This window comes from Talpa occidentalis, unplaced genomic scaffold, assembly GCF_014898055.3.
Source record: "Talpa occidentalis isolate TD23 unplaced genomic scaffold, MPIMG_talOcc4v2.1 talOcc4.5, whole genome shotgun sequence".
Taxonomy (NCBI): Eukaryota; Metazoa; Chordata; class Mammalia; order Eulipotyphla; family Talpidae; genus Talpa; species Talpa occidentalis.
In genome coordinates, this window is record NW_023604861.1 from 76223629 (window position 1) to 76244363 (window position 20735).

Here is a 20735-nt window from a genome sequence, read left to right on the forward strand (position 1 = left end):
CTAGCAAAGCTGGAAGGACATATGTAAGTTGAATCACTCTAACTCCATGCACAAAAATAAATTCCAACTGGATTAAAGATTTAGATATAAGATACAATGATAAAATATACAGAAGAAAACATTGGGTATAGATTTCAAAACATAAAGATGAGACTCAACCAGTAGGACAAAAAACCTTATTCCCTTTTTTTCTCAGGATTGCTTTTGCAACGCAAAGCCTTTGATGGTTCCATATAAATTTTAATATTTTTTTTGGTTCAGTTTCTTTGAAGAAAATTGTTGATATTTCAACAGGGATTATGCTAAATTTATCACTTTTGATAGACAAGACATTTTGACTATATTGATTCTCCCTATTCAGGAGCATGAAATGTTTTTCCTTCTCTTTATGTCATGTTCCCTGTCATTTAATAATGTCTTATAGTTTTCATTGTATGAATTCTTCTCTTCCTTTGTTAGGTTAACTCCTAGATATTTGATTCTTTTTCATTTGATTGTGAGTGGAATATTTCTTCTTATTCATTGTTTGTATATAACTTTTAACTCAAGTTAAAAAGCTTTTACACAGCAAAGAAAACATTAGTGGATTAAAAAGACAGCCTACTGAATGGGAGAAAATACTCACATAAATACACAACTGACTTGGGGTTAATCTCCAACATATACAAACAATGTATTTAATTTAACAACAACAAAAAACAAACAACCCAGTTAGTAAAGAGACAGATCAGAACAGACAAATAGATGAATGGAAGTGCCCCTTTATAAAAGTACAGGCAATCTTTTACAATTGTTCAATTTGATTTTTCTACTTTACAATGATGCAAAAACAACATGCATTCGGTAGAAACCACACTTCAATTGTAAATTTTTTAAAAGATTTATTTGTCTATGCATACAAGAACAGGGGTACAGGCCAGAGGTGCGAGGGGTGAAAGGATTCACTAGAGACAGAGCGGGGAACAGAACAGGCAGATTGACTGAAATACACTGCTGAGGGGAGCAGCGGGTGAGTTAGGAGAGGTCTGCTGCGCCATGTGGGTTGCTCCCTGCCTGGGGATGGAACTCATGCTGCAGTGGCTGCGGTAAGCTTCATATATTGCGTCTTAACCCCTTGTGCCACCAGGGAAGCCCCTCAATTGTAAATTTTGATCTTACATATTGCTGGGCTAGCAATATGTGGTCTGATAATTCTCCTGATGCTGGCAGCAGCAAGAGGTAGTAAGCAGCAGCTCCCAGTCAGTCCCATGATAATGAAGGTAAATAACTGAAGTGCTACAGACTATTTTTCACTTTCAGTAGTGTACTCAACAAATAATATGAGATATTCAACACTTTATAATAAAATGGCTTTGTGCTGATTTTCTAAACTTTAGGTTATCTAAGTGTTCTGAGCACATTTAAGGTAATTAGTCTAAGATAAGTTATTTGATAGGTTAGGAGCATTAAATGCATTTTGACTTATGATACTTTAAACTCACAAGCGGTTTATTGGGACTTAGAACCATTTGCCAAGGAAGAGCTGTATATCAATTAATAAATGAAAAAAAATATTAGAGTGCCACTATTTTGCTACCCTAATGAATGAATAAATCTAGGTATTGAGCATCAATTGCTACCATCCAAAAAGAGAGATAACAAGGAAAGAGGAAACCTAATTATTTGCCTTTTGATAAAAGAATACACCATCTGACATAGCCTTGCCCAAACTGACTACTAACTTGCAGAATTTCAAAAGACAAGCACACTGAACCACAACAAGCTTATGCAAACTACAAAGTCCAGAATGTGGGACACTACATTTTCAACAAATAAAGTTTAAGGTAAAGACAGGGATGCAGGGGGGATTTAGAGGTAAAAAGAGATTAAAGAAACACACTTAAGTGTTTTATATGGATATTAAACTACAATTGTGAATGCATGTTTAGGTGTTAAAAACTATATGGGTATACAAGAAAGTTATTAAAAGTAATGATTGTGGCCACTTTTGGGGACCAGGAAGGGTTTGAGATCATGACAAAGAATGTGACGGTATTTCTGGATGTCAATAAGGCTCTATTTCTTCACCTGAGTATGGTTCAGTTGGTTACATTTTTTCTTTTGAAGATTCTATTTATTTTTGTATAGAATTGGGGGTAGGCCCGAGGTACGGGGGATGAGAGGATTCACCAGAGACAGAGTGAGGAGCAGAACAGGAGGAATGACTGAAATACACTGCTGAGGGGACCAGTGGGTGAGACAAAAAAGGTCTGCTGTGCCAAATGTGGATTAGCTCCCTGGTGGGGATCAAACTCTGGCCTTAGCAGTTACAGCATGACAGGGCTGACACTTAACCCTTATATCACCAGGGAGGCCCAGTTACATTTTCACTTTTGCACCAGTTGCTTCTCTTGTACATTACTGCAAGAATAGTTTTGAATTATTATGGGAAAATTTATCTTGGTGAGGTTATATTTTTCTAACCATGACATCAGGTTTTAAGGTTTTGTAGATCAGCTTATGTGTTTTTTGATTAATTTGTTAAACAAATTCAGGTGACATTTTCTGAGTAAGAAATTACCACCATACTCAGGAAACATTACCAATCCATACAGGTGAAAAGTTAAAAAACTTGCTCACAAATATAAAGATAAAGGAAGAGTAAGTTATATTGTTATAACAATTTTGACAAAGTGATAAATCATATAGTTCTAGGATAATAGTTAACTTTCCAAAAGGAGATAGACAGATGATGTGAGATTTAAATAAAAACAACTACCATTATTACATATGATAATTCACACAAATACCATTAAAACTATTTAAAAGTTATCTATTGATAATTTTTTTCTTTTTCTCTATATTATCTATTACACATTTTTCAAAAGAAATTATTTTCTTAAACTACATAACTTTCTGTTCTGTGCTTCTAATTAAGATATATACTGTTGTTTAGAGCTCTGTGGTGTGAAATTGGACCAGCAGTTATCTAATATCCATAAAATAAATTAAAAAAAGTTCCTCCTCTGAAAGACCGATAATTCCGTCACAGAGAGCCTATGTCTATGTTTCCTTTGTTTTCTTTTTTAAAAAGCAGCTTGGTAAGCCAATTTTCTACTTAGAATCTACTGTTAAAACTCTCATTTGGTTCAGTATGTGGGCTTTATCCTTTCCATGGTCTGTTATGCAAAAAGGATGGCTTTAATTTTTTTTTTTTTTTAAGTTTGCTGTATGTAATGCAGTGGTTCTTAACTTGGATGCACATGAGAATCACCTAGGGAACCTGTAAAAGAATACAGATGCCTCCTGCCCCTCTAGAAATTCTGATGTAACTTGCCTGGGTGGGCCCCTTTGTAAATGCTCTGCAGGTGATTGTAATGTGTTGCCAAGGCTAGGAGCCACTACTCAGGGATCTTGCCACTGTCCAAATAAAAGCTTATTATCTGACTGAACTTGGGTGGGAAAAGCTTTTTAAGAATCCTATAGTTTAATAGATGCAAAAATTAAATTTCTTCTCCACGGGGCTGCAACTTTTTTAGTTAGACTGTTAAGGCTTAGGAGTATACTATATATCCACCATTCTGATGAATAATTTAAAAAGTCTATTGGTCACTAGTGAAAAAAATTTAAAGAGATATGCCTGAATATTACTTTTATAGTTACTTCAGTTCATGGTCTTAAAAAAACGCTATAATTTACAGTTGAAGATGTCTGCAAATACACATGAAAGAAACAATTCCCAAGACATTTCTTTCAAAATATTCACCTTTTGCATACTGATGTTCACATGAGGTCCTGAAAAGGAAGACTTTACAAATTTTATGGTTTAATTTTGATAGAATGAATATAAAATAGCCAAATTCAAGACTAAAGCTTCTTGCAAAAAAAAGTACTATATATACTATATTAAAAAAGTAGTATATATACTAATATAGTAAGATTTTAAAAGGGGTACACTAGCTATGCAATCCATGGTAAATGATTGAAAATCATGTGTAAATATCATATACAAATTTATGAAAATCTATTAAAATACTTAGACAAAATGGCTAATTTTCCAGAAATACAAATTATAGAAAAATGACTCAAGGAAAACATGGAAATTCCAAAAACAACCCTTGAAAAAAATCTGTCTTCCATAAAAAACACCACACTGAAGCAGTTTGATAAGTGAGTTTTACCAAGCCTTAAAGTATCAGATATTTTTGGTACTGTTTCAGAAGGGATAAAACATAAAAGCTAAACCAATACACTCCATAGAGCTAAGTATAATTTTGATATGAAACTTAGAAATAATAGTAAAATAGTTTAAGATGTCCTATTTGAGTACTTAGTGAAGCCTTTTTACTTATTTATATTCAGTCCTTACTATCTCTCTAAGTAGAATCAATCATACCCATTGGCTCCCATTCTAGCTTACACATATTCTATACGCAGCATCATTTAACATTTTAGTATCCTTACTTTATTTTTTTATATGTTTCTCATTGGTAGACGCTTAGATTCTTATGAACATGGATATTTTCTTATTCATTACCCCTGGAATGAAATGCAAGGCTTACTTCATGGCCATACTCGATAACTTGAATGATGTGGAAAAAGAGAGGAAGAGGCTTTCTGGTAGAAACACCAGTAATGTGCACAGAAAGGAGTCAGGAAAAAATGAAGCATTAAGTAAATCAATAGGCTGGAACACAGTTTTATAAAAGGAAGTGAGACTGGAAAGGTACTGCAGAGCCAATCAGCGTGGACTTCTCTGTGCTGAGACTGGGTTTAGTTTCAGCATCCACTGAAGGCATTTGACAGGCAATGGCTAAACTGAATCTGTGCTTCAGAATATAGATAAGCATGGTTTAGAGCTGTCAGGTACCTGGTGGTGACCTATCTGGCTTAATCCATCATTTTAAAAGATAGAAAACTATAGCCAAGAGGGTAGATGATCTACCCAAGGCCACAGACAACAGAATTAACTAAAAGCAAGCAGCATCTCAGAGGAAATAAACCTGATTGAGCTCAATGTTAGCATATGATCCAACCACAGGCAAATCTAGGTTTGTCCAACTCGAAAGTTCAAGATCTATTATAGATGAGACCAGCAGATGAAGTATGTAAGCCCATATGTATATCCTTTTAGAAAAGTCCCAGTTTCATGATGCACTCATTTCAAATAAAGGTAATTCATAATTAAAGGCTCATTTGTTTTTACTTTTACTAGAAGACAGGAAATTTAACAGAATTCTATGGCTTTATTATATTGTCACTTTAATGAAGTCTTACTTAATTAGCTTAGGACCAATATTAATAGAATGGTGGGCAAGAACGGAAAGTGAATAGGAATAGAGACTTCCTTAGGCTCACAAAATCCATACCTAAAGTATTATAAGTGGTTTTAAGTAATGCAACAAATTGGAAAATTTCCAGAAAAAGGGACCTAACTATCTAACCAACCAACCAACCAACGGCATACCAGTCTTAAAAGACAGCCTGGAAGTTTTAAAATCAGGAGAGGTAGGTAGGGCTAGAGAAAACTTGGACTTGCAGACTGTATCTCAGAATACTAATCATGAAAAATACTCTTTAAAGCCAAAAATATTACAGTTAGAGAAAATAAAGGAACACACTATTTCTTTCCAGGTAAAAACTTTTAAAAAGCAGAGGGAGAAAGGTTTTCTTTTTTTAAAGTTATAAATAACAGATTTTAATACTCAAAGAAATGATACAAACTGAAAATACACATAAGTTCGCAATAATGAATGATGATAGAAACATTGTCAGGAAAAGATAAGGTAAGATTTTTCCTGGTCTCCTAGACAGACCCTATGGCGCTCCTGTCTGCAGTAGATGCTCAACTAAGAAGACTATTGCTCGACAGCCCTCCTTACAAATTCTCACCCCAGTCACAGTGCAGCACCACAGGGTCTTGCACAAATTATAACATCTAACTGATATTTGTTAACTGACTGACTGAAGTTGAAGGTGATTGATAGCACAGCTTTAACAGGCATGAAATTCTGAGCAAACAGTATGACTATCAGTAATGATATTAATAAGAGTCACAATACTGATCACTGATTAGGAGTGTACTATACATAGCTATAGCTCTAAATTCATGTTAACTCATTTATCTTTAACTCTACTTTTCAAATAACAAACCCACAATTCACAACACAAAGAGGTTAGTCACAAGGGCCAAGAGCCTAGGTAGTGGCAGACACAGGATTTTAATCCTGAAGCCTCTTCTCCTAATCAGTGTGCTATTTAGGCCAGCCACAAATTGTTTGTGTATTCTCTAGATACGATTAATTCAAAGAATCTTATTTCATACATAATTTCCTTTTCTGAATATTTGAGGAAAATAAAGTGCAGGTTTTAAATTTTCAATTTTATTTCAGAATAGAAAAACTAATAATCCTATTTTATTTTCTCATCAATAAAATGTATGTACTTGCTTTAGATTTACCTCCAGTATTCCTTGAGCATAACCCAGGAGCAGCAGATTGGCTCTGTTCTTCTCAGAAGAAATGGGGGCCCACGGCCAAGCATCATCACTGACCAGTGGCCACCAGCAAACAATCATGTCCTGAGCACAATTGATAGCTAGACGACGCTTTGTATTTCTGTTTACTGGACCAGGTATTTCATAATAGGAAATCTAATGGTTAAAAAAAAAGAAACATAAAAGAATTATTTTTTAAAGATGAAACCTCCAAGTATTACAAAAATTAAAGCATCTGTAAATGTAGATGAGTGCAAGTAAATATCCATGCTAAACATGTGCTTAAGGAGGTGTCAGAATTTACCAAATTCTTTTGACACATACAAAAAAGACATATGTTCAATATTCTCCCCATTTTTAGCAGAGGAAAGGAAAGGAGAAATGTGAGTTAGGGAGGCATTGGTTGTAGCAATCCCAATCAATACCAAAATGTACAGTCATGGTTGCCTGACAGCATCGACCTACACATAGGATTTAAGACCAGCCATATTAAATGACAAGTTCAATTCTGCTGACCAAGAGTGTCTGACTACTGTTTAAGACATAACATATTAACAATGACTGACAACAAAAGGAAAAACAACTTGAGGCAAATATCACTTTAAAGACTATATGAGACATATACACATATTCTGCATAAAGGGATAAGCCACAGCATCATGCGTAAAAGTTTATGCAGCTTTTGAGAATTATGCTTCTCTTTCTTCGGAAGGATTTGTAGAATTTATTATTCAAACTATGTTATTTTGGAACATGGTTATTTGAAAACATAAGCACGGCACCATCTGGGTGACACATGCCAAGGAAATATAGATTGCACCGTATTTCTGCTTAAGGAATTAATGGAAGGTTGATAGCTTGGAAGGAAAAAAAAAAACTATCTTGCCATTGCTGGTCAGCAATAATCGAACCACTTTCTGGGGATTAAGCGCATGGCTAAGCCTACTGGACCAGACACTAGCAAAGGGCAGGGGGTCTTCTTATCAGAGAAATGCTTCTGGAGCCAGTCTCACTACATGACAGATTGCTTTCATATTCCTGTCTGCAAGGCAACAAAGGATGGCAGTAATGCGATAATGCCAGAGTGCAATGGGTGTTAAGAACCCGTTGCATTTATGTATTGTATTTAGTAAATAATCAGGCTCATCCAAATTGTGATCTCACCACTCAACCAAGGCCATTAAAATCAAGGTTAATGCTTTAATAATCCTCTGCTATTTTTTTTTAATATGGTCAAAAGGAACCCTTTTCTATTTGCATGGCCATAATATTATTGACCTCTTCATCCTCTGAATGCACATGAAAAGGAACTGAAATCAAAGTAATTACCAGTGTTGTTCTCTCATGGTAAACATTTAACTCCTTGCACTGTCCCTTCACTGTCAAATAAATTGAATTGAATTTTTAAAATGTAGACAGGAAAACTTGTTAAAGGTCAGTAGTTTCAGGATATTTACCCTGTAATTTTCTTTGCCAAAATTATTTCAATCTAACAGAATTAAATTATGGTACAGCTGTAAAGAAAAGCAGAATTATAATACTCTACACCATTTCCTTGTTTTAAAATACAAGTAGGCAATGACAGACAACACAGATGTACTTGATATTTTGAAGTGTAAATTTGTGTATTTAAAATCTCTCAATATCATTATTTAACTAGCTATCTTCTTTGAGATATATCAGGATGGAATTACTAAGTCTTTAAAAATATACATTATTTTCATGTCCTATTTGCCATATTACTTATGAACTTCTAGATGAAGAAACAAGAGACTGGTGATGTTAGTCCCTACACAATGCAAATCATTTATGTTGTAAAATTTCATGTTTGCCATGAGTTTTAATGGCATTGATATTTTATCGTAATGGTGAAAGGGCAAGTAAAATGAATAAATTTCTTATACTATCCTTCCAATGGACAAATGACAGTGTTCACTAAGTATTAAATATCAATATTTTAAATATTGAACCAAAAAACAAAACTCTTGGACTTTCTAAAAGGAAGCAGGATACTTCTCTAGTGTATAGAAATGACATTGAGAAATCATATTCCTACTTTCCCCAATCCAAAGACAGGAAGAGTAAGAATTCTAATAAAGTAATTCTCTTACTTAAGGTATAAAGACCCACATTTTTTTTTCCACATTTTTTTCCACATTTTTTCCACATTTTTTCATAAGAAAAGATGAGTTTCTCTCTGCTCTCATTAACAGGCAGCTATTATTCTTCAGTTGAGGAGATTTTACCAAGCTATTCATCACACTTGACAGGGAGAAACAAGTTATACAAAATTTTATAGAGAACATTAAAAACACTTTAAATAGTTTGAGTTAATGCATACTGGTATAAAAACAACATTTCAAGTAAATCTACAGTTAGTCATTCTAGAAAATAAAACTGCATTAAGAATGTTAACACTGTTTTTTGACTAACCAAAATATAATAGATAACAATGATTTCCAGTTGAAGATCATTATTATCAAACTATTACAGACATTCCACAAAGTTGGCAAACAAAGTCAAATTGTAGTTTATTATCATATGAATTTTTAAATATACTTTATCCCTTGTTAACATCTTCCTTATAAGAATAGATATTCTCACTAAATAAACTTAAGTCCTCCCCATACTACTACCATGTCAGTCACAGCAAAAAAACAGGGCCTCCCTGGTAGTGCAAGGGGTTAAGTCTCAGATCTATGAAGCTATTGGCAGCCACTGCAGCATGAGTTTGATCCCTGGCCAGGGAGCTGACCCACATGGCAAGGCAGAATTCTCCTGTCTTACCTGCTGCTCCCCTCAACAGGGTATTTCAGTCGATCTGCCTGTTCTGCTCCCCACTCTGTCTCTGGTGAATCCTCTCACCTCCACACCTCTAGTCTGTACCCCAGCTCTTGTATGCATAAATAAATAAAATAAGTCTTAAAAAAAAAAGTAAAAACCAATATAGAAGAGCAAAGAGTTAGGTTAAATACCACTATTTCAAAAATACACAAAGTTTCATGCCACGGAACTGACTTCTAAAAATCTTTGCTCTTGCTATAGAAACTCTAGGTATGGCATAGGGTGCATCTTTTTTAAGGAAGCTGTATATCAGCTCTGTTCCCAGTGAACAGTGAACTGTCTCAAATCCACGTCACAGAGGCTGGATCAATCTTGCAAACACAAGTCATTGCTGAAAAGAGGCCTTGAACTGAAACAGCCTGGAAAATGTATTAGATACTCATCCCAGCAGAGAGTATGCCTTCCAAGCAGTTAAAATGTAATGTGGTAAAACTTAAACACATCATTTAAAATAAAAATCCTACCTTAACAGATGTAAAGTCCCTGATACAAGGAAACAAATTACCTGGAGTTAGTGAAGGGAGAGATACCAATACATGAAGGAGTTTTTCTTTTTTTTTTTTTTTGCTTTTTCTTCAGTGTATCTGGGAGTTGGAAAGAGAAGGCGGGAGTTTCTGCTCCCTGTTTATTACACTTTTCTATTAACCTCTGCAAATACCTCTCCCTTCTTTCTTTTCTTGTGAAATGGAAACCAGGGCAGCTATCCTAGCCTAGAAATATGACATAGGGTCTAAGGGAAAGATGAGATGGGATACACACTACCACTAGCAAGAATATCACTTTCACATATATAACTTGCCTCTATAAGTATTACATAAATTGTTCCCAAGATGCCATTGTTAGCCCCCCATAATAAAAGTAAAAGAAAACTTAGGATGGCCACTGTTTCTAGTGAATCAAGCTTAATCCTGTAATAACTCTGTGTTTTCTGAAATCTGGAAATATTCAAGAATAATGGACACACTATCAACCCATGTGGCATTCTATAATACCTTAATAAATAGCAATATGACTGTACAAATTGAAATCTCTACCTTATAATCCAAGGCTGAAAGTTTTTCCAGTCTTCTGTTTATATCAGGAGAACCCATCTTCTTGGTAAACTGAATAAAACATAGTTTGCTTTGTGCCAAAAATGACAAGATGATAAAGCTGTCTGTAAGGAGAGCTATGGAAAAAGATTTGATAATACTATCAAACACTAAGGTAGAATCAAATAATGAATTAATAATTTTTTCCCACTGAAATGTATTTTCAGAAGATGACTATTAATTGAAATAACTAAAGTCTCTAAACATCATTATGATGTTTTACAAGGACATTAAGTAGATAAGGACATTAAGTAGATAAACAATGATGATCAATCTAATCATACATAGATTTGATATTTTCTTTTTTCCTGTGACCATTTTAATAATTTTAATAAATACTGTTTTGGGGACAACCACCAAATGAGATGTATTTGGAAATTAGGGATAGAAAAGCATAAAATAAAGGCTATTTCACATATGAATACAAGGATAAAAACATTTGTGCACAGCCTTTTATAGGTGTATATAGGACATAAACCATCTAAGAATAAATTGGATTCATTAGGGGATACAATTCAGTGTTAGCCACCAATCTTGCTTTTTCTATTCTAAAAATTTTCATCAATGGGGGCCTCCCCTGGTGGCGCAGCAGTTGAGCACTGGGCTGCGAGGCTGCCCGCAGTCTCTGCAGCGCCGGTTCGTTCCCCAGCCACCAGCGAGGGTCCCACAAAAAAAAATAATAAAATAAAAAAATAAAAAAAATTTCATCAATGAAACTTCCTTTTGAGGATATACAGGTTAAATGAAATTAAGCATACCATGTTAATTGTATATTATATAAATTAATATTTAATAATGAAGATTATTCCTAGTTTTATTTCTAAAGCACACAGGCAATACATAATGTTCATTAATGTTAAGTAAAATTGATACAAACACAATAGGAATTTGAGAAATGTTTTTTCATTCTTAAAGAAATTACATATTTTTCTTTATTTGCACAACCCTGGCTATGCAAGCAGTAACCAACAGTAGAGCTACGCAATTACAGGAGAACCTGGAGAACTGCCAAGAAATCACATTGTTATCATGGTCTCATGAGAGTGTATTATTTGGGGTATAAATAAAGGAAACAAGTAAAAAAAAAAGATATCTCAGAGACATGAATAGTGTTGGAGGTCTCCTTTTAATTCTTGTAGAGGAGTGACAAAATCATCATAGTCACTATTTTATTTGCAGTGGCAACAAAGGGGTCAAATATTAGACATCTGGAACGGAATCTCTTCCACAAGAGAAGTTTACTTAGCAGCATATTCCTGGTAAGGAAAAGAAAATGGCACATTTCCATCCTACCCCTCCAGCTTATTATCATCTGGAATGATACTAATTATAGCCATCCTGCAGAGTGTTTTTTTTAAGATGATGAAATTCTTTCTTCAGAGGTAGCGAATGAGAGCACACAGCAAAAGGAAGACCTCTATCATCTCCACAAAAACATGCTATTCTTGATTATTCAATTTAAAATACTGACAATTTTCAATCTCTAGTGAGAATGCAATCTGTTTCTTAGAACTTCTTGCCTTGGATAAAAGACTTCTAAAACTTTAGGGGTATAGTACAGCAAAAAGAAAATGGGTAGCATAACTAGCACCTGGGTTCAGATCTCAGCTCAGTCACTTTTGAGCTGTTCTTAGTATCTCATTTGTTTCTTAGCATCTCATCTTGAATTTCCTTACCTGTAAAGTGGAAATAACTACTCTTGATAAGGTTGTGTTTTGAATTTAATGAAAGGTAGGTTGGCACAGCAGAGGAGCTTTTGCCAGTATCATAACTTTTCAATAACAGGATTAAAATATTTTCTTATGTGTTTTGGAGCAATTACATACTGATTGTGATATCACATAAGCAGATCCAGATTTATCTAAAAGTATGTTTGACACTGGTTTTTGATATTTGGAAATACTGCCAAAACTCTCTCAAATGTAAGTTAATATTCATAGACTTTAGTAACAAAGAATCTTCCCCTAATAGCCAAAGCACAGATCTTTTTAATTGGTGGCTATGTTGATACATTAGGGTATTTTTTCAAAATTTATTTGAAAATGGAAAATACGTAAAATGTCAGTGATGCTAATTTTGAAAGACCACAACAAAAAACCTTGTTTGAAAATACATTTACATTTTTTAAAGAGCAAAAAATACTCAGAATATGTCTAACACTTAATAAAAACTTTTATATTAAATAGTCAAAACTTATATTGGTCCCAGAGGTTGGAACTATGCTATTACAAGCAATTACTTGCGTTTGCAAGTCTCCAGTGGTAGTAATTAGTCTACCTGTTGACACAGTATCTCTCCTGCCCCACTGTTAATGTAGGCAATTGGTTTGCACATGGGGGTAATTACCATCACTGATGGTGTCTGAGATGAGCTTTCCCACCAGGCTTCTGTCAATCACCACTCTTTCCAGCTGAGGCCCAGAAAGACTTAGGGACACCAGCACACCTGAACCAAAGAGGAGCTAAAACCAAGTAAAGGGGAAGAAAGACAAAGATATACTGAGAATTAGAATCTTTGAAAAATCTCTCTCCAAATATACAACTTATAAAGATATTTACACATGCATCTATATCATGAAAGTATAGTTTCTCTTCACCAAAAACAAACCATGGACATTCTGAGTGAAAAGATACAGGTGATACAGTGATGCAGCACAGTAAGTTTACTGATTAAAACTATCTGCAAAAGATGAATTCAGATAATATTTATTAGAAGTCTAATTCTAATCTTCTTAGTACTTAGGAAGTACCAGTGAAGAAATAACTCCTTTGCATTGTATTCAGAATTGCAGTGTGTTCCATTAAAAGGTTCTGAAAGATTGCTATTTATGTCACAAGTTAAGACTTCTTTTTTTAAAAAAAATATTTATTTTTGTTTATTTTATATAATTCATACATCATTTTTCATTTTTGGACAAATATGCATTTTCATTTTGGTTATATTCCCCATACAATTGCACCCCCCTTATTTTGACCCTAATCTCTCCTTCCTCCACCCCCACCCCCGTAGTGTGTCTCCGGTTTATAGTGGCTTCTTGATTTTGATTTTTTCTTTATTATAATTTGGCTTTTTCCTGGTCCCTTATTTAGGTTTTCTAAATTCTTGCTATGAGTGAGACCATCTGGTAATTTTCTTTTTCTTTCTGGCTTATTTCGCTGAGCATGAGCCCTTCCAGCTCCATCCATGTTGCTGCAAATGGCATGAATTTATCTTTTTTGATTGCTGAGTAATATTCCATGGTGTATATGTACCACATCTTCTTGATCCAGTCATCTATTTTTGGGCATTTGGGTTGTTTCCAAAGATTAGCTATTGTAAATAGTGCTGCTTAAACATAGGGGTGCAGGTGCCCTTTTGAATTAATGTTTCTATGTCCTTTGGGTAAATACCTAGGAGTGGAATTGCTGGATCATATGGAAGCTCTATCTTAAGTAGGTTGAGGAATCGCCATACAACTTTCCATAGTGGTTGGACCAATGTGCACTCCCACCAGCAGTGTAGGAGAATTCCTTATTTTCCACTTCCTCACCAACATTTGTTGTTGCTAGTTTTTTTAATATGTGCCATTCTCACTGGTGTAAGATGGTATCTCATTGTAGTTTTGATTTGCATTTCCCTGATTGCAAGTAATGTTGAACACTTTTTCATATGCCTGTTGGCCATTTGCATTTCCTTTTCAGAGAAGTTTCTTTTTAGCTCTTCTGCCCATATTTTGACTGGATTATGTTCTTTGTTTTTGTTGAGTCTCATCAGCTCTTTGTAGATTTTTGTGATTAGTCCTTCATCATTAGTGTTGTGTGCAAAAATTTTCTCCCAGTCGGTGGGGTTTCTCTTTGTTTTGGTATTGTCTCTTTTGCTGTGCAGAAGCTCTTTAATTTGATGTAGTCCCAGCTGTTTATCTTTGCCTTCACTATCACTGCTTAGGGTGATGTGTCTGTAAAGATGTTTTTGAGGTGCATGTCATGTAGTGTTTTGCCTATATTTCCTTCTCTATATTTTATGGTTTCAGGTCTTATGTCTAGTTCTTTAATCCATTTTGAGTTGGCTTTTGTGCATGGTGTGAGGTAGTCAAGCTTCATTCTTTTGCATGTAGTGACCCAGTGTTCCCAGCACCATTTATTGAACAGACTTTCTTTGCTCCATTACATATTCTTTACTCCTTTGTCAAAGATTAGTTGACTGTAAATCTGTGGGTTTATTTCTGGATTTTCTATTTGGTTCCACAGATCCGTGTGTCTGTTCTTATTCCAGTACCATGCAGTTTTGATTATTAAGGCTTTGTAGTATAGTTTGAAATCTGGGCGTGTGATGCCTCCATTCCCTTTTACAAGTTAAAAGACTTCTTGAGATTTGACTAGTCATTGCTATTCATTAAATACAGAAAAGATGCCACCATTACAATATAAATGGTGTATGTTAGCATTTATTTGGCATTTTAAAGCCCACTTCCACAAAGATATTGTCAGCTTAGTACATTAAAATACATGTAAATCAAAGCAATTACAGTAAAATGTTGAATTTTAAAATTCATAAGTAACACATACCAGAAACAATTCCTCAAAGGAAGATAAACATAGTCAAGTAACTGGGCTTTATCAGTTTTATCCAACTACACAACAAAAGATGACTGGATATCACCATTATGATTTTACGCTGTTCTTTTCCATTTGTGGCAGTATAATTCATTCATCTCCAAATGTTTAAAACTTCCAAAGAGGCTATATCTATCTGTTTGCTTGTTATCTAGGAGATTATGAAATATCAACATTGGAAGAAATTGTTTCACCTTCAAGGCAACAGACGCAAAGCAGATGAATCATGAAGTAGCATATGGTGTAAAAGAAAAAAATCCAATTGTCATTAAACTAATCATGGACATGTTAGCCAAACTCAAAGACAACTATGATTTAAACAAAACAGGGGAATTCCCCACCTACTTAGGTATCATGTCCCAGCTAGAGAAATTGATTCTGTGTCAAGACACATTTGGATATGTCTAGAAAAGCAGCAGCACAAGGGACCTGGGTAATAAAAAGACAGACCACTGGTCCCCAACTGCCTAGCAGATTCTAGGCACAAGAATCAGAAAAGAAACCAGAGACTCCCTTTTTACTTAACTGTTACATCCTTGTTCTAGTGACCATAAAGCTTTCTTTCTAGTGAATCACCTAACAAAGGCCTTTCCATTTCATATTAATGCTCCTAAAGGGACTAACAGGTTGGGAATTGGAGAAGGATGGACTTAAATCATTTTCATTGGTTTTGGAGACTGAGAGAGAAGGAGCATTTTTCCAAGAATTTCAAAAGATTTCACAAATAAATTGATCTCTACTGATTACAGTCAGCTCTGTAATATATGTCCCTTTGGGGGAATTCCTCCATAACAACACAGTATGTGGTCTTCACTCCCTAATCTCCCTTCTCAGGCAGGCGGTTTTAGGGTCATCCCTTATATCTAGTTGTCTACCTATACAAGCTCTTTTATCCCTTGCCCATTTACTCAAGATATCTCTAAAATCTGTCCTTTCCTGTTTTTATCTACTGAAACTTTATAGCTATACAGTCATTTCTTAGTTCTAGCACTCTCATGGATACCAAAACCTGTTGTTGTTAAAGTCCGTTATATAAAATGGCATATTTGCTTATAACCTACACAAATCTTCCCCTACACTTTGTTATTTCTAGATCCTTATAATACCTGATACAATCTAAATGTTATGTAACTAGTTTTTATACTGTATTGCTGAGGGAATAAAGGCAAGGAAAAATAGTCTTGTACATGTTCAGTCCAGATGCAACCATAGTAGGTTTAGCTATATAGTATGCATTTTCTTTTTCGTAAAGATTTATTTATGCATACAAGAACTGGGGTACAGGCCTGAGATGCAGGGGGGTGAGAGGATCCACCAGAGACAGAGTGGGGAACAGAAGGCAGACTGACTGAAATACACTGCTGAAGGGAGCAGGGGGAGAGACAGGAGAATTCTGCCTCGCCATGTGGGTTGCTCCCTGGCTGGCCAGGGATTGAACTCATGCTCCAGAAGCTGTAGATTGCTTCATAGTGCGATGCTTAACTCCTTGAGCCACCAGGGTGGCCCTATAGTATGTATTTTTAATCCACATTTGATTGGAATGACCAAGGCAGAACCCACAGATCTGGAGGACTCGCTGTTCCCTTAATTATCTGCTGACTAGTAGCTCCTTATAATACTGACTAGGCAACTTTTGCCTTTTTATCTTCAGAGTCTAGAACACTAGGCACAAAGTAGATATGAACCAAATGCTTGGGAAAGACATAATTAAGTGATCGTAGGATCAGTTGTAAAGTTATTGGATCCTCATCCTATGAAATTAATACTATCAGATCAGATGGGGAAATGAAGTTTAATCTTCCACTTCCACAGAACATGGAAATTCCTTTTGTAGCATCCCTTCAGCATTTAGCTTGTGTCTAAATACTGCCTATGACCAGGAGTTCATTACCTGACAGGAAAGTTTTTATACCATTGGACAGTTTCTAAGCTATTTAATTGTCATACTGATTTTTTTCATTCAACAAAAACTATTTATTATATGCCAAGCACTAAACTAAATTTAGTGGCTCAAATACAACTCTTAAAATAAGTTAATAAAGGTTAACAGAGAGCAGAAATCCAAGCAACTAAGTGCAATAAAGTATTGTTACTGATCCTATTAGTACATACACTTCAGGAAAATAAGGAGGTGGTTCATGCTTGAGCTTGAGATAAAGCCCCAATCCTTACAGTATTGAAGAAATCCCCTATATTTCTTCAATAGCACTCTTTTTAAATATTAAGAGTAATAGCATAGTAGTTAAGAGCACAGACTGAAATTAGCATTGGCTCTACCTCTTGCTGTGTGACCTTGAGGGAATTACTTAACCTCTCTGTAACTTCATTTCTCCATCTGATATGATAGAATAGTAGTAATTTCAGAGGATGAAGATTTTTTTTTTGGAGAATAAGTGATTTTATTTACTTTTTTGACTTTTTTTTGTTTTTTTAATTTTGTATATTTTTTACATCATTTTTCATTTTTGTACAATGTATGCATTTTCATCTTGGTTATAGTCCCCATCCAATTCCCACCACCCTGGTTTTGATCCTACTCCCTTCTCCCCCTTCTCCCCTCCCACCCCTGTAGTGTGTCTCTGGTTTATAGTTGCTTGTTGATTTTGATTTTTACTTTATTATAATTAGTCTTTTTCCTGGTCCCTTATTTAGGTTTTCTAAATTCCTGCTATGAGTGAAACCATGTGGTATTTTTCTTTTTCTTTCTGGCTTATTTCACTGAGCATGATCCTGAAGATGAAGATTAAATAAATTTTACAAACAATATTTAGAATAATACCTAGCACATAATATTTGCAGTTACTATTATTACTCAACCACTACTCATGTGATATATTCTCACTATATTGTCTGTTGTCATTAGATGATGGTCTCTAGGTGAATTGTAACAAAATCTTTTGCTACCTTTCCCATTTGCAATGATTTCACAAGGATACTGTCTCCAAGATATTTTCAGGTTCCCTTAGAACTTTAAAATTTAATTTGTCCAAATCTAATTTCTTGTTCCTCATTTTCTGTTCCTACCATGCTGCCATGTTATAACTCTCATCTCCTAATAGAAATTGCTTTATCTATGCACGAACATGTTATGTTATAAAAATAGCTCAAAAAGACCAGTTTAGTGGAATGGAGATGGAAAGTGCAACTTGTGAGAGTAGATAAAAAGAAGAAACCTAAGCTGGAAAGGATCCAAAGGGGAGGTATCAAGGTACAATAGGCATAGATCAGTAGATAGCGAATCTACACATGGATTTAAGAGCAGTGATTTGGGGACTGTGGATCATGCTGAGTGAGTTTGGGCATTCCTTCTGAATATTTCTCAATGAGTAGGTGTAGCCACTTATTCATACATCACTCATTCCACAAATATATATTTAGTACTTTGTATAAGTCAGACCCTGTTTGAGATGAAGGTATAGCAGTGAATAAGACAGACAATGCCCTTATCTTCCCTTCCCTTGGGGAGTTTGCAAATATTCAAGTATGGATAAAGGAGACATAAACAGTTTTAAAATAATTGTCTGATAGCAATAAAAACAACAGAAAAAATGCAGCACAGTAAGGATAAGAATTTTAGGAGGATGCTGTTGTAAGTAGGACGATTACTAAAGAAATAAAAAGGCCTTTCTGAGGAAATGTCATTTGAGTGTAGACACAGATGAAGGAGCAAGCCATGTGATTATGTGGAGAAAGGGAGTTTGAGGTAGAGTACAGCAAATGCAAAAACTGTGAGGTTGGGATGTACCTGGGATGACTAAAGAAAGGTAGGTCAGTGCAGCTGAAGGAGAGTGAGAGGAACAGATATTCTAAGTAGATAAAATCAGAAAGGTAATCAGGGGTGAGGCTGGGTTCGATTCTTTCATGAGAAGTCACTAGAATTAAATAGCCGAGAATTATAATCTAATCTGTGTTTTCAGAGGAGGTCATGGTAAGAGTAGAAGCAAGGAGGCCACTATGAGGTCATTGCAGTGGTCAGATGAGAGAAGATGATGGTGTGAACTAGTATGGCAATGCTAGAGAGACAATATATGTACAGATTTGAGAAAAAATTTAAAGAGATCAACCAGGATTGGACGTGGCCTACAGAGGAAACACCTGAAGGTTTTTTTGTGGTAAGCTGCTGGGTTTACTAAGAAGGAAACAAGCGAGGAGAACCAAATTTAGATTAGGGTGAATTAACAATTTGGTTTAAACATGGTGTCTACTGAACTACAAGAAGAGATATTAAGTAGATAATTAGAAATGAGTCTGAGTTCCAACTGAAGTGAGAGCTGAGATACACATTTTGGATGCCACTGGCAATATAAAGGTAGTGTTTAAGTCATAGAACTGAGTAAATTCTCCTTTTAACTATAGTGGAGAGGTCTTCAGAGTGAGATCCTAATCAATTCTGACTGGTGTTCCTATAAGAGGAAGAAACACCAAAGGGCTCTTGCTCTCTTCTCGTGAGCCAACAAAAGAAAGGTTGTATGACATAACAGCCACCTACAGTTAGGAAGAGAGGCCTCGCCAGAAGTCAACCCTGAAGGCAACATAGTCTTAGACTTTGAGCCCCCAGAACTGTGAGAAAATAAATTCTGTTGTCACTACTTCTAATAATAATAATAATAATAATAGTTGATTGTTGATTTTGATTTTTACTTTGCATTAATTAGTCTTTTTCCTGGTCTCTTATTTAGGTTTTCTAAATTCCTGCTGTGAGTGAGACCATTCGGTATTTTTCTTTTTCTTTCTGACTTATTTTGCTGAGCATGATCTCTTCTATAAACCAGAGACACACTACTGGGAATGGGGTGTGTGTGGAGAGGAAGGACTAGGGTCAAAATAAGGGGGAGGTGCAATTGTATGGGGAATATAACCAAAATGAAAATGCACACATTGTGCAAAAATGAAAAATGATGTAAGAATTATATAATATTAAAATTTTTTAAGTGTTAAAAAAAATAAAGTTGTAGATATCAAAAAGCTAAAAAAATAATAATAATAATAGTAATGAGGGAGGGAGAGAAAGAGGTCCAAGATCTGAACTCTGGGGCATTCCAATCTCTAGAGGTGTTGGAAACTAGGGTAGCCTCTTATTGAAACCCAGTTTGGGTACTTATTAGGATCAATGTATGTCCATCATTTTATCTAAATGTCTTGTGGCCTAGAGTTATCCCTGACACCAGATTTTGGAATAAGAAGGTATAAATAAATTAAGCTAATTAATTCATTTTTATAAAACAGCCCGTGGGGAAGCATAAAGTTTCCAAGTTCTGGTGCCAAAGATAACTGCTGGATATGGTAATGAACATAACTAGAATTAGGAAAAAACAGTCTGAAACTCAGGAAAAGAATGTTCCAGTCCGGACAGGAAAGTGCTTCTGCATGAGTCTCTGAAAGGTTAGTTCTTAAGCCCTCCAACAATGAAAGGCGCAGGTAAGATTTGGTAGGACAAGAAAGAGAGCGGGTACTAAGATATTTCCCTATTCTATTGCAAGGAACTGGGAGAATTCTGACAGCTCAGAAAATGAAATAGCAGTTAGAGAAGTAAAAGGAGGCACCTCCAAAGCAGATCTGAGCTTGAGAAGAAATCCAGGGACAAATCAATGAGAAGGCCCGTGGGATTCCCCAATGCTGTTCCAATTTTCATGTTCTTTGCACAGAAACAACTAAGGCAAAACAAGAACTGAAACTTTTCCTTTTCTCTAACACTTTCTCAGCCAGGAATAATCTCATTATTTATGCTCTGAC

General features: G+C 35.2%; 1 protein-coding gene across 10 annotated transcripts in view; it reads right to left on the reverse strand.

Moving 5' to 3' along the window:
* WDPCP (WD repeat containing planar cell polarity effector) overlaps positions 1-20735 on the reverse strand; it is a 301344-nt gene that overhangs the window by 174761 nt on the left and 105848 nt on the right. For all 10 annotated transcript variants that reach the window (XM_054701619.1, XM_054701618.1, XM_037527477.2 and 7 more), the window contains 3 exons: positions 12757-12871; positions 10354-10487; positions 6440-6631 (listed from right to left, as the gene is read on the reverse strand). In XM_054701619.1, coding sequence (XP_054557594.1) covers positions 6440-6631; positions 10354-10487; positions 12757-12871 — 441 coding nt within the window. The remainder of the gene's footprint in view (positions 1-6439; positions 6632-10353; positions 10488-12756; positions 12872-20735) is intronic.